This window comes from Sceloporus occidentalis, unplaced genomic scaffold, assembly GCF_023333645.1.
Source record: "Sceloporus occidentalis isolate IW3139 unplaced genomic scaffold, rSceOcc1.0.p SCAF_105, whole genome shotgun sequence".
Lineage (NCBI taxonomy): Eukaryota > Metazoa > Chordata > Lepidosauria > Squamata > Phrynosomatidae > Sceloporus > Sceloporus occidentalis.
This window is the reverse complement of record NW_028317085.1, coordinates 1744155-1759905: the sequence shown is the minus strand read 5'-3', so window position 1 is coordinate 1759905 and position 15751 is coordinate 1744155. Positions and strand designations below refer to the sequence as shown.

Genomic DNA, 15751 nt, shown 5'->3' with positions numbered 1-15751 from the left:
GGTACCAAACCGGTTATGCCCGTGGAATTGAGCCTTAACTGAAGAAGCGATGTCAGCAATGATGTCTGGACCGATGCATACTCTGTATTTGGTAAGTTAGCCAAGTATTCACAGCAAGCTCACCACAGAACGAACTAACCTTTGATCTGCTAGATATGTTGTCACATTGTGCTATCTCATGTAACTTGATGTCATTATAACTGCAGCGAAGAAGCGCTTTCACGCGGGCTAAATGAATTGCTAAAGGCTGTAGCTTCAAGTGCGATCACACAGAAAAAGTTACTCAAAAAGTGTAAAAGCAAGCTGTCTCTTTAAATGTGATGTCCCACACGGACAAAATATTAGTTGCACTCTCTAGCACATAATAATAATAAAAAAAAATCTTAGCAGGGCTGTCATAAAAAAAAATCTTTCCTCTGACAGTTCAATCACAGTCCAAACATATAAGATGTTTCAATTTCTATGGCAACAGTGTATCAGTGGCTGCTTTTGTGTCATGTGACCTTTAAATGTGCCTGGGTAAAAAAGATAGAAAGAAATATTTATTGGAGTCGTTTTGACGTTCTGCAGGAATGATCCTTTTCATTCCGCATTTCGCTACAAAAGTGTTGCATTTAGCAGGGTGGGTGGGATAGAATAGGAGTTACACCAATTGGAAAACCTCTATCTTTCCTTACGAGGTCCGACGCCTTTTAACTGTACGTTCTTGCTACTGATTGGTTGTTTGAAGCGTTCAATCAGTGTCGGGAAATCGCTCCCAACAAAATCAATGGGAATGATTTCCACGGGGGTGCATGGGGGTCGGAATAGATCCTTGCCTGCAATATTCCCGAGCTAGTGCTGGAGCTGACTGAGGATATGGAGCTGTGTCTGGCTGTATCTCTCCATTCATACGCAAGGGAGACGCCAGGAAAGTTTAAAGGAACCACACGGATATCATCATATGCGTTATGATGGCTGGAGTGTCATTTCAACCTCCCAATCAACTATTTTTTAACGTTGCTACAGGTATACTTGGTAAGCCTTCTGACCCAAGACCCGTAGTGCTGTACTAATCTGTTATTGTTTTTAGCCAGACCACTTTGCACAACATGAAAACTTGTCTTGTTTTCTTATTTTGTAAGGAAGCATGGGGAAGTTTTCAAGACATCTAATCATGTCTATGCGTTATGCACCACAATCTTTATCTTTTTATAGCAAAAAATGAGTGCCTTATTGCATAGGGATATGATTGAGAAGAACTGTTGAACTCGCCCGTAAACTTCCAGTGATTACGCCCTTAAGTGTTCGGTATAGTGACAGGTGACCTTTAAATATGTTTTCTATTTCACCCATTGTACGGTGCTACGGAATTTGATGGTGCTATATAAAACAATAAATAATAATAATAATGTCTGTGTTGAATTAATTAACTACTAAGCGCTGCGTAAATCGCTGCACTATATAAATAAAATAAAATAATAGTAATATTAAAGATATATCTGTGTGTATTTTAGTTATTATTCCTAAAACTTAGTTTTTTTCAAGAGGACTGCACCTCCCAGATCTACATGATATAATATATATAACGTATAACATGTCTGAATCAGACGTCTCATACAATTCAGTTGTACACCTGCTGCTTTTTCAGCAGTCCAGATTTATAAAGCCCTTATGGCATTTTCCATATGATCGAGGCAAACGCTACATTGGGTTGGACTGAGCTAATTAAATAGGAAAAAAACCCAGAAGATGTAATTCCTGTAATGTAACCTACATTATTCTGTACTATGACAATTAATAGATAATTCACAAAACAAAAGTGTTAAAATCTCTGAAATTCACAGCAAAAAGAATTAAGGAGCAAGAAACGGGAGGTGTTTGAAGACATCTTGGAGGAGCGCAGGCAATCCAGTGACCTTCGATATGCCATGAAGTGCTACTCACCAGTGATTTACAAAAGCCTTACGCCATGCAAACCAAGTGCCCTAAAGTCTATGGTTTTACAATCTGATCAACTACAATATGTCATCAAACAGGTAAAAATCTATGACTTTGTTTGCATTCAGGAATCCAGTAGCTGGAAAGTCAGTTCTACCCCACAATGATGAAGCGTTCTAGACCGGTGGAGATGCTCGGAACCCATGGCGTGTTTAAAGTTCGTGCTTCTTGTACGCTTTGATTGTTTGGGAAAAAGAATTGGGTTTGCAAATATCCGTGTATATGTGCATCGATTTAAGGGCAATGACTGCACGTGTTAAAAAGACCAGGGAGCGAGTAGTTACGTTGGGGGTCCCGGTCTAAGAAGGATGCCGTTAAAAAGTGCAGTGTCTGTCTGTCTGTCTGTCTTGGTAGCTGCAGCCTAAACTTCCTTAAGGTTGTCACAATGGTTTTTGGACTACTATATTTGGTAGGGGCCTATGATTTTTACATACTGTTTTCTTAATGCTTTCAATAGTGTATCGGTTACAAATGCATGTTTTGTTTGGTGAATATGCCACAAATACACATATCAGTCGAGTTTGTAGTTTCTTTTTGTGTAGGGATGTTGGTATTCTTACCACTTTAGCACAAATAGTTATGTGTTTTTTTTGTTTTTTTTTTTAAATATTCCCAATTTGCAGATGTCCCTGGAATCTGGTGAGTCTCCGGAAGTCATCCAGGAGCAAGCAGTCGAAATCCTTGATGAAATGGCTCACAATTTACATCTGGGAGCCATCCGGCTTTTTGCCATGAGCTTGAGTAAGATCTTCAAAAGGCTTTTCCAGAAGGTTTGTGTGAACGAGGATGGTATACAGAGGGTAAGTGTCATCAGCCAGAATACTTGTGTGTCCTGAAGAGGACACCAGCATTTGTGTAGTACAAAATATAATACCTGTTACTGTTATATTACGGATTCAATATGTTAAAGAAAAAAAAATATGTGTAAAAGACACAAACTCTTTATAGAAGATATATATGGCTGCAAGTATGCCGACCTTTTTTCACATCTGGAGCACCTGCTTTTAAGGACTACAGCACGCATCTCTTGCTTCGGTATTCAGGAAGTGAAGGGCGTTGAAGTCGCTGAAAACACTTATCAGCACATTTGTTTTAAAATAAAAAGAAAAATAAATGTATTTTAATAGATGAATGTATGTTTGTGTCTTTTATTTTCATATTTTTTTTTCTTTTTTAATTCTCCGGTACCCCCCACCCAGCATCTGCTACCATGACAGCAAGCAGCCATATTAGGCTGCCTGCTCCATGGGATAATTTTTTTTAATAGTTAGAACAGCTGCAGATCGATCTGCAGCTTTCTCTTCTTTTCAGAGGAAGCCAGAGTCTTTAACATTAAGCCATGTGTGTACTGTTAAAAGCCAGACTTCCAACTAGAGAAGATGGCTGCTGGTCAGCTCAGGAGCCGATTGGCAGCCTCCCCTACTCTACAGAAACCGTTTATTTGCGATAATATGTGGGGATCCCAGCGTGCCGTTATGAATGTGGCATGTACAGTGAAGGAGAAAACGATTTGATCCCCTGCTGACATGAGCAGTCTATCATTTTAATGGTAGGTTTATTTGAACAGAATAACAAAAATCCAGAATAAGGCATTTCAAATAAGTTATAAATTGATTTACATTTCACTCAGTAAAAAAAAGTATTGGATCCCCTATCAATCAGCAAGATGTCTGGCTCCCAGGTGTGTTTTATACAGGTAGCAAGCTGAAATTAGGTGCGCTCTCTTAAAGGCCCGACCCCAGTGAGCTTTTTCTGCAAAAGGAGCTGAGCTGGGCCAACCAATCTCTTCTTGTCTGAGAATCGTATAGTGGGTGAGCCCTGCATAGAAGTGTGATGAAGGTGAAACTGAGCGAAGGACTCCATTTTCTCCTGGGCTTAAAGTTTTTGTCATACTTTTGCATTATACATTTTTGTTTTCTTATTTTTGTAGCTTACTCACGCTATCCAGGAGCATCCAGTTGTACTTCTGCCCAGCCATCGGAGTTACATTGACTTTCTGATGTTGTCCTACATTTTGTACACATACGACTTGGCGCTCCCTGTAATCGCCGCAGGAATGGGCAAGTGTTCGCTTACCTAAGCTTAAATTTGTAATACAGATGTACATCAGAAAGGCATGTTTCACATACCATACATGGTTTTTTTTCCCCAGCTCCAAGTATTTGTGGATCTTAAATATTTCATGATGTCACCTAACATGTTCAATTTATAATGAACTACCTAAAACCCATCATGCCGACTCCTAAAGTTTAAAGTCAAATGATCATTGCCCTTAAAAAAGGAAACAAATTGGTTCCCGGAATATGTATGTATTAGAATGTGTATTAAAAAAATGATTTTCAATCCTAAAACAGGCCAGGTAGCTAAAACAGATATGGACAATAGTCTTTAGTTTTTGTTTTTTTGAGACAGGTAACAAGATATCATTTGATTTGTTTCAGACTTCATGGGCATGAAGATGGTGGGAGAGCTCTTGCGGATGTCTGGTGCCTTCTTTATGCGGCGCACATTCAGAGGGAACAAACTTTACTGGGCAGTGTTTGCTGAGTATGTGAAAACGATGCTGCGGGTCAGTATGCCAGCGGGCACACAATACTAGGATATTAGGCTATATGGGTGCATATTCTGAACAAGTACACATGTACCTGCCTTAGCTATGAAACATCCATGCACTTATTTGATAAAGATGATACCTATATGGTGTAGACCGAAATAGTCTTCAAAACTTGCAATCTAATGAAAATCAGTTTAGCTGGTAACTGTCGTCTTTGTCAAATTTGCCAATTTTCTTTCTATGGTTAGCACAGTACAAATCCCTACACCATTAAACATATTAACACTTAAAACATATCATTTATTGTAATATTTGGGTTGTAATCTTATTTTCTGATGTTCTACTAAAAGGCTGTATAGGAAGGCTTTCTGTAATCAGTAGGTGTCCGTTCACGTTTTATATTTATATATACACATAGATAAAAGCCTCCTTGTGTTTTTACAACATGTATTTTTTCTTCTTCTTCTTCGGTTTACCTGTCTGAAGCAGGATTGTGTGAGACGGCATTTTTATAAGAATTACACGGCAATTCTTGATTCTTGCTGCCATGTTGTAGACAGCTCACCGATGTCCAAGCCATCTCTACATTTGTGTCCTCTCCTGCTCTCAATTTATTTATAGAGTACTTTGTGAGAACATTATAGGGAAACATTTACACATTTGGGCATGACAGTGTTTACTTTGCTCTGTAACAGAAGCTCTCTTTTTCCAGAATGGATATGCTCCAGTGGAATTCTTTGTCGAAGGTCAAAGAAGCAGAACGTGCAAGACTTTAAATCCAAAGTTTGGTATGTATAATATGGCTTTGTGAAACGGCAAATTGATGAATCCATTATTATAGACTAAACATAATGTACACTAAAAAGGAACACTATAACTGTGATTTCATACTTGTATACTGCAGTGCCTCAGGTTTCTGTGATGAGCAACTTGTGACGCTCTCTAGAGTATCAGGAGATGGAGGATGTTGGGGAATTCCTTCTCTGAAAAGAACCATGTTGGCCCTTCATATCACATGAAGGGCCAACACATGTTTCTGTATGGGGTACTTTCAACAGAAACCTTTTTTTTTTTTTTTTTTCTTTCTGTAACGGTCCTTTTCAGATTCTACTTTTTTTGACGTGACAACGTATTGACGATTGAAATATTATATTTAACTCATTAAAGTGAAGTTAACTTACTTGGATTGTAATATTTCCGCAGGTCTACTAAATATTGTAATGGAGCCATTCTTTAAAGGCGAGGTATTTGACACATACCTTGTTCCAATTAGTATTAGCTACGAGAGGATACTGGAAGAATCACTGTATGCATATGAACTCCTCGGAGTGCCCAAACCCAAAGAATCCACATCAGTAAGGCATGCTTCGTAAATGGCTCCTTTTGAATGCCATAATGGAGTTTTCTGTAATGTAAGTGTGTATATTTTGTTTCCCACGCGCATCTTGCAGGGTTTATTAAAGGCCAGACGAATTCTGAGTGACAACTTTGGAAGTATCCACGTTTATTTTGGACAGCCTATGTCACTGCGCTCATTGGCGTCGGGAAGAATCAACCGATCACAATATAATCTTATACCCAGGTATGAATTAATGTAACATTGTGCTTCATCATTTTAATAAATTGAGGACATGTTTGTGTATGTTATTCGTATATGGGATTGTGGCTTTTTATTGAATATTAATAAGTAAAAATAATGTTTTGCTTGTGTGTATGCATCCAGGTTTCTTTTGTTTAAGGCTAGGATTAGGACTTGCCTAAAGTAAAGTACTGTGAATGGCATCTTGTGACTATATAATTAACTAAATATTCACAAGATTTGCATTCGAGTCAGGCCCTGGAGCTAGGCTGTTTGTTTCTTTTCTATCTTTGTTTTGTTTTATGCTTGTCTGTATCCATGTCCTTTACTTCAGTTTGCCATGCCTGCTTGCCATCTGTATCCGGCTTGGCACCTAAACACAGTTCCTGCAGGTATGGCATATATGTTGGCATACAGCGACCCCTCTACATATCGGACTCTTACCCCCCCCCCAGCCCCTTTCGTGGATCCTTACAGCTTGTAGACAGAAACTAGAGATCATCCAGCTTTGAAATGCATGTTTAGCTGTGACGTTAAAGGGAAAACTTTCGATTATAGGATCCAGTGCATAGATGTTATTGTCATCCTTCACTTTATGTTATGTAGGACAAATATAATACATGAAATCATTAAAAAGGGGACAATCAAAATGCTTCGTTCATATGCTTCCTGAAAGATTTCTTTATCAATCCCCGTATTATTTTGAAACATTACTTTACAATCGCTTTGTTGTTGTAGACATCTTTCCCACCGGCCTTCCAAGGACATGCAAGCATTTGTTCGTGATGTGGCCCATCAAGTGGAATTACACCAAATAGCCAATATGGTTCTCAGCCCTGGTGTTTTAATTGCAGCTATTGTACTACAGAATTTACCAGCAATTAACTTTAACGTTTTGGTTGAGAAAACCCTTTGGATGAGAGATTTAACAGAGTCTTTCGGAGGATGCCTGGAATGGCCTGGTAGGTGGCTTCTGTACTACCAATATTATGATTTTGTACACTGGTTCAGTTCTCTTTCACTATCACAAACCTCTTATGAACAATATTAACAGGAACTTTTGAAACTGCTGCTGATGTGAATTGAAATGAAGTGGTTGCTCAAACTGGATTCTATAAAAGAGACCCCCCCCCATCCAACAGGTTGGAACTTGCAAATACCTGATATGGCTTTTAGAAATTGTCAGATGAATTCCATCTCGCTTATGCCTCAAACAGTCTCTTACAAACCTAAAAAGTAATAATGTAACATCCCACTCACTTAAATACAATGAATCAACCCCATCATTAATAGATAAAATACATCAAAATAAATAAATACATGGATTGTTAAAAGAACAATAAACAGAACAAACTCAGAGATTAAATAATACCAGTATTTAACCCCATAAAGAATGACTGTTTTAAAGTCTCTTTTATAGTTCTAAATGATATAAAACAATCCCGTTTACCTCAAAGTATCAACTCTTTATGCACTGGGAGTCTAACCATTATGTTTTTCACATCACTCGGTGGTGAATGTGTTCATTAACTCTTTCTTGTACAGCGGGCACTTTCAAGGGATCCATGTATAAAGTGGATATAGAGGCAAAAGGTGATTATTGTTGACCTTATTTGCATGCGCCTACCCAGAATCCCTTGGGGTTGTGGCAGCACCATGAGATTTCTGAGGGAAAAAACAGGCCGTCTGGCTTGTCTGGTGTCTGTAGATGAGTGTTTAATAATACTTCTACTACCCCCTAAATTTTAAGTGGAAGGGTTTTCCATCACCTTCACCCACCATAACTAATGTAATGTTAAATCTTTCTCTCAGTTATCTAAAAGATTTGTACCGAGGCCACTATGGAAATTACTCACACTTCCGTTACAATGGAAAAAGCACAAAGGCCTTAAAAGTGATAATGATTATTATGAAATGTTATTGATAAGGTACCATGAATTTCTATATCGCCACTATTAAGGGGCAATGCAAACTCTCTGGAATAAATATGACATGCTGCAGGAGAAGTGGGCCCTGCTGTTGTGGTCGTATGTTATATTAGAAGGTAGATAGAAGGTAATGGTTTATCTCAGTCGCGTGGTGATGTACTGTCCTAACTGTCCCAACTTCTTGCTAGCGAAGTGGGCAAAGTAATTACAAAAGGCAGAGCTACTCCTTACTGTGTTTCAAACTGCTTGCTAGTGAAATTTTATTTCTAAATGAGTTGAATCTATTACTCATAGTTAATGTGAAATTAAAGTCCCAGCGCTTAATGAAAGGTGTTGTCCCACTTAGACAAAACATTAATTACCGTCTCTAGTGCGTTAAGCAATAATCTTTAGTGGATATGCCACGTTATACTTTCCTGTGACCGTTTAATCACATGCCAACAACCATTCAGTGTTTGATTTTGGGGAAAAAATCTCTACTAAGGTTTCCAGCTGTTCTCTGGAATACGCTACGTCTTTCTGTCACCCTGTCCCCTACATAGAAACATAGAATTTCACAGCAGAAAAGGAACTATTCGGCCCATTTAATCTATAAAGACGACCAGCTACTATGAGGAGTATTCAGTTATCCTAACATAAAACACTGGCTAAAAACCCATTGTACACAATGTATCCTCCTAACACTTTATAGATATTGGAAGATTGCAAGTCCTCTTCTCCTTGTGCACCGGTACGTCTTAAAGTGTGCCAATGCTATTCTCAATTTTAATGTTTTTGTTCGTTTCCACCGGTGTAATGTCATATGTCACATGAAATATTTTAGTGTTCCTGTCAAAAATTGGCTTAAAAGTATGTGCAATGAAAATATACACGGCATTCATAGCTCTACATTGTTCATATCGCCTTCCAGATAACGTATCTGCCAGCAGAGTGGTTCGATCCAGTCTTGACATCCATTCAAACTTTATGAGGTTTGTTGATGGGCAGGTGATTTTGCTTGATCATGAACAAGACGGTACAGTGACTGAAGAGCTGGTGTTCAAAAGGGCCGTCTCTTGGCTCATGTGTGCCTCGTATAGGAATCAGATGGTTAATCTCTACATCAGACCAGCCCTGGTGGTGTTGGCTTGTAAAATCACACAGAGTTTCATCAAAGGTACAATCTATTATTTTTTTTTTTTATTTATTTTTTTTAGAGGGAAGTGTTTGGGCAAAGAGTGTTTCTAAAAGTGCTTAACAATAACATATTTTCTTAAGTGATCCACTGTCCTTCCATCAGTGTAATTAAAACGCATCATTTACTCCTCTCATATTTCCAGCAACCCCTTAGATTATCCAAATACTCAAATTTCAAATCTGATATATTTTTTTCTTCTTCATTTCTTTTGAAAAGCCACAGTAAAAGCTTATGCTTACACGATCCAAACATAATTAGAAAAAGTTCTGCTTTCATTTAAATCTTAGCACCAGGCAGCTGGCTGGGACACTGGCCAGTGGTTTATTCTTCTTAGGTGGCAACTCATGTGATGCTCTACCAGAGACGAAAGATCATGCTATCGGGACAGAAATCCCTGTGTCCTTTCTTTGTAAGACATCAGAATATTTTGCGTTACAACATAACTATCTACATTTTTAAAAAAAATAGGGGGTGGCCCAAGTATTCTTGTATAGGCTGCCATCTGGTCTAGGATTGACCTTGAGTTTTCCTAAATAAAGTGCTCGGGGGGGGCTCAAACAGACCGACGGTAGCCGAGCGATGATTAATTAAAATTAAGTAAACCAAGGATCTGCTTAAGAACTGAGATGACTAGTGTTTAGAAGTTACAAGTTATATTTCTCTCTCTTCCCGCTTCTATAGTTAAAAAATAATTTGTATGTTTTTATTGCAGAAAAAAATAATATTTATTGTGGCACACCGAGGTTCAGTTGTAGCGCCACTGTTGTGTGTCTAATTTTTGTTTTGGCAATTTGAACGCCTTTTTCCATCCATATGCAAATGATACACACATGTCCCTTTCTGTCATGTAAATCCATATCTTATGCCTTCATATAAGCAACCTTTTTAAAATTATTTATATGCTTTAAAAATGAGCAACCTTTGGTAATAGACAAATATGCACAATAGATCATTTGACTTCAAATTTAAGTTCACTTCACTATTCTAGATTATTAATAGGCACTAACCATTAATATGTTTATTTTGTGTCATCTATTGATAAATCCTATTTCTTTTTCAGATGATGTCTACGAGTTATTCAGGTTTTTGAGAAGTATTTTTACAAAAGAGTTCATCTTCTTTCCCGGTTTTGAAGAAAAGGTAAAAAACAAAACAAAACACACAAACAGAAGGATTTTTGAGGCTTTCACCAGCACTAAAGTGTATCGATAGTGAAGTGATTGCTATCCGAACTCCATAATTAGATATTTTGTGATGCCTAATTTCCTACCCCCTTTACCAAGAAGACCTTTCAATTGTATATGCAGACTGCATTTTGCCATTCAGCTGTTTCCCAGAAAAAGCACTTATCCATTTCAGCAATGTCCAGGTTTCTTCCTGCCATCTGTCTAGTTTTCTGGGAAAAAGAGGCCTTCGTCTGATCCCATCAGAAATTCAAGAACCATTCTTGGTGTCCATAGTGGTTTTTAATGACTTTATTTCAATTGTTGGAACGCGTGGCATGTAGAAAACACGTCCGATGAAAGGAGTAGTGAAAATAGTGTCCTCTGTCTTCATTCCTTTACCAATTGCTTGTGTCATTTTTCTTTTCTCGGTAGGATTTTGAAGAAGGTTGTTTTCTGTTAACCAAGTGTGACATAATTCATCTGACACCTCATGACATCATTATGACTGAGAAAGGTGCTGGTGCGGCCTTGTTTCTGTCAAGGATGTTCCAACCCTTCCTTGAAGGCTACCAGGTGTTTACTGCTTTAGTGTACAAAATGATATAGTTTGCCCATAAAATAATAACATGTAATAATAACATGGGGCAGATTATTGTTATGTTTAAAACGACAATATAATTACTGTAAGATATTTTATAAAACTTTATTTTTTTCCTATTGAGAATGCACGCATATTATATGTATAAATGATGTATAAATGTTCCTGTGAGTTTGGGAAGTATATAGTACACAGTATACCGGTGATGTAATAAATGACACATTAATAATACTTGTTTGGTTTTTTTTTTCTTCAGTTAGCGTGCATGTACCTTGCTAAGGAAGCTTCAGATACTTTGACAGAAAAGCAGTATTTATCGGAAATGAAAAGCTATGTTTCAAAAAGTATTGCCGCTGGTGAGTATGTTAAGAGCGTACCTATATGTTTTGTTCTTTACGTTTGGAAAGGCCAATTACCTTTCTTTGGTTCTGGCACAGAAGTGTAGCTTACCGTACAGGTGAGCATATGTAGGTAGACGTGATCATTTGTTAGCATGCTACTAATGTATCGTTGGGAAAGTAGGTTGGAAAGCACAACATACAATACATTTATGGTATCCAGTCACACTTATTTTTAAATGCATGTGCCATTCGCGTAGTAATGGGATTTTAAAGTGAATGTATTAAATGTATACTAACATGAAAAAAGTTTCCGATTGAGAAGTGTGACTAGATAGCTCTTCTTGAATGGGGCCTTGTGAACCCAGGGTATAACAAAATACTCTTCGGTGCTACAGCCCCTTGATTGTCAGGCAGCAGATGAAAAGAAACGGACATTAGGCATGGAGGGCTACATGCTGCTCGTTCTTGCTACTCATCATTAGAAAACAAGCAGCTGTTTCAAAACATGATCCTGATTAGGTGCTGATTGAGGATCATGGAAATAGTAGTAGAGAACTTAAGCATGATTTGTTCCTTTTTTAATGTGGGGGTTTTGCCACCTTCTGGGTAAAACCTTTTTCAACCTTATAATTATTATTATTTGTTTATAGTAAACTGTGATTTTTGTCAGTGATGAAAGAATATAGCGGATCCATTTGTAGTAAAAAGAGGTTGGTGGTTTGGGCCACGTTATAGATCTCTGGTTCGACCTAACTAAACATATTAGGAATAAGTAAGGGAACTCATTATGTATAGCTTGGGGGGGGGGGTGAGATAGAAATGTTTAAATAGATAAAATGGGTGGTAGATAAATGGAACAGCCTCCCATCAGAAGTGGAAGAGGTTAATACAGTCAGGGAATGTAAACTTGCATGGTATAGGACAGGGGTTGGCAAATTTGGCTTGGATCTAGAAGCAAGCCAAAAAATTGGGGTTTTTTCCCCTGATTATTTGCATTTATTTAAAGTTTCTGTAATATCTTCCTTCTAAGGTGATGCTTCACCATTGTAAGTCCCCTTAATATTAAATATTATTAAATCATAATTAAGAAATATGTCCCATTCAAAAGATATTTCACAAAATATATGTGTGATAAATAATAGAAAAGGTATTGATCAATACATGAAATATTTGGCAAACATATATTAATTATAATCCATTTAAATGAAGAATAGACACATTAGTAAAAAACATTAATCCATTTTATAAAGCTGATAAACAAATACATTAGATTATCAGCAAATAAATGTAATGATTGATAAATATTAAATTGCTAAATAAATTGTAACTAACATACACTTATACATGCTAGTATCATACATTAACACACACCTGCTAAAATCATGTTCACATACAGTCACACATGCTAACACCATACGCTCCTGCACATGTATGCTAACACCATACACTAATATAAACACTAACACTATATGCTGACATACACTCAACTAGTGCCATACATTAACACCACAGTCTTATACACATGCACACACTATCCAACGATATATACTAACACACACAAACAGTGACTCTGGCGCTAAATACATGCACACACTAGGGTCTCTAAATAGAGAAATTAGTCTGTGTATATTTGCACTATTTTTGCCAGAGTTTCTCTTTATACAGAAGCACACAATTATTCTGTATTCAAGTACCTTCCAGGTTCATTCCTTTTTATTTAACACTTCAGTGGACGCCAGTTTTGTTTGATAGATCAGATTTCAGGTTCCAGCTGGTATTAAGTTATATAAATATATGCAAGGCCAATATATAAAGAGCTCTTCAGTGACCTGTTCATTAACAGAAATGTACAAAGAACAAGAGGTGACCCTCTGAGACTGGAAGAGCGCAGGTTTCATAGACGACAAAGGAAGGGATTCTTCACAGTGAGGACAATAAAGGTATGGAATTCACTGCCAAGGGAGGTGGTGTTATCTAATACATTAGATCCCTTCAAAAGGGGATATAAATAGAATTTCTTTTGGCATCAAGAAAGATTTTTTTCCCCCTGATGGCAGAATTTGAAGTAGCTTAATTAGGGGTTTTTTTGCCTTCTTTTGGATCAAGAATAGGAAGGTTAGGTAGAAGGGTTGAACTTGATGGACTTTGTACATAAGGTTGAAAAAAGACCTTTGTCACTAACTTATCGCATGTGAAACACTTTGATCTAGTAGCATAAAGTAGGACAGCAAATAATTAATATGTTCCTCTATAATACCTTTACAGATATCACCAAATGTTATGAAGCACTTTCTTCTGATATGCAAAAGAACACACTATCTTCCTTTGTTCAACTGGGACTTCTGAAAGTCATTACATTGTAAGTATGAGTATGATTAAAGCACAGCATTTTGCTTGTCAACTTTATATAATATCATATGTAATTACTATTTTTTTTATTTTCTGCCTATAGCTAGGCACCGATCAGTGCCTGTTTTGTGTCACATGACAATTAAGCATTGCCAATAATGATAAGAAACAATAATTTCTAGGGAAAAGTTGGCCATTAAACAGTAATAGGAATATTTCTAATGCTGCATTTTGTTTGAAACATGCTGAATTAAGTGGAGTAGAAAGAATAGCAATAGGATTTTGTTGTAAAAGTTAACCCGATCCTATTGTGCATGATGTATTACATTTTTAGGAGATACACCTGTTGTCAATCAGCACCACAGTGAGCATTTCTCTCCTATATCAGATGTATAACATATTTTTAATACTCTTTTTGATCCCCACATGACAGGTATTTTTTTTCTTTACTAAACTAGTTTGTGTCATTCATGTACTACACTATATGTCCCTGGCTAAATATTCTGTTTTACCCCTTTGCTATTACCTAGGTACAAAGAAAAATCCAGTATGCTGTAGCTCACCATGACACTTGGATTGTGCATTATTTGGGTGCTTAGCAGAGCATACATATTGAAATCAATAATGAAAAATGACAGAAATAACTTCAACCATAGTTTAAAAATCTGTTTTTCTCCCTTAGGGATAATGAAAACGGTTTCAAAGTGGACCCGGCAGCTATAATGGACACAGCAGAAAAACTGGGTAAGTTGTTTTAAGCTTTTGTTAACGTGTGATCTGTGCTTTTGTATGAAGAACATTCTGTTTTAGCTTCATTAATGCCTGAGGAAGGGACCTAACAACTTGGTCTCGAAAGTTTGCAGTTAAACCAATAAATGGTATCATTTTAACTATACTTTTCTCCTGTTTTCTCAATGGCTAACACGGTACAAACTCTTTTATCATAAGAAATTACTGAGAATAAATCTGACATAATTAAGTGTAAGCTATAACCCTATTAAGCTATATTTTTATTTTTCTAGGACTGCAAATGTCCACCAAAAAGTTTCCAGTTGCACGACTTTGAGAAAGCACTGTATCCAAATCCACGATGCCAACTTTTTGCTGATTAATTTGATCAGCTATTTTACTAGAACCCCGCTCAGAACAAACGACCTGTTGTCTGAAAAGAAGATACCTGCGTTTGGATCTAATTTAGGACTAACATGGATGTTGTGTACTTTACAACAGAGATGGTACAAATCCTCCTGCACAACAGCTGATTGCTAATTCACTTTGGCGTGATTTAGGATATTTCTAAAACTGGTCAATTTTAGTGACCGTTTCCTAAGCCAATCAAAACAAAGCTCTAGAACAAACTCCGGCATTGATACCGGAGAGGAATATAGAGAGAGCTTTTTGGAGCACATATAACATGAACTCAAGGAGGAATTTGCACTTAACAAGTGTTGCACTAGATATTAAACTACTACCTGTGGCTGTAATCACTCTCTCTATCTGTTAAAATAATAAACTCAAATCTTAGAAAAAAAGCTGGTGTGTTTTGTTGGAAGTACATTTCACAGAGCAACCATCTTTAAACAAGGTTGTTCAGATCAGCATAGCAAAGTTCAAAGGGTTTCTCTGGTTTATCATAGGTTACTTGTCCTTTGCAGTAAACGCGCTTCTTTACAAACATTACGATGTGTTTGTTCAACGTAGCTTACCCATACATGCCGCACAAATGCATGTCTGCGTACCTTTTGAATGTTTGTTTTCTTACCTTTTTTTTTTTTCAGTTGTTCGTATCTGCGTTCTGTAGATCAAGGGACACATAAGCTAAAAAGAAAAACCACAATGTGTTCCATAACATCATTTTTTAATGTTCAAGCAAGTTGTTTTGTTTTTAAAGTCCTTTGAAAAATTGTGAATACTGTGAAATATTACCAAAGTAATTAGGAAAAAGTGGCTTAAAAAAATAAAAATAGTTTTGTCTGTTTTTTTTCAGTTGACGGTAAATAAAGAGTTTTTAAAAATAATAGCCATTTCTACGTAGTATTTCTTTTAAACAAATAACATGGTGAATGTGGTGTGCGTATC

At 37.0% G+C, this 15751-nt stretch overlaps 1 protein-coding gene across 1 annotated transcript; it reads left to right on the top strand.

Annotated features, from left to right (window-relative positions):
- Positions 1–49: 49 nt before the first annotated feature.
- Positions 50–14738, top strand: LOC149283381 (dihydroxyacetone phosphate acyltransferase-like). The gene is made up of 16 exons (XM_089497614.1): positions 50–91; positions 1827–2018; positions 2604–2780; positions 3911–4040; positions 4422–4549; positions 5247–5322; positions 5738–5889; positions 5986–6116; positions 6852–7075; positions 8952–9197; positions 10279–10358; positions 10817–10957; positions 11239–11338; positions 13589–13682; positions 14355–14416; positions 14695–14738. The coding sequence occupies exons 1-16, from the start codon at positions 50–52 to the stop codon at positions 14736–14738; spliced, it is 2019 nt and encodes a 672-aa protein (XP_089353740.1).
- The last annotated feature ends 1013 nt before the right edge of the window (positions 14739–15751 follow it).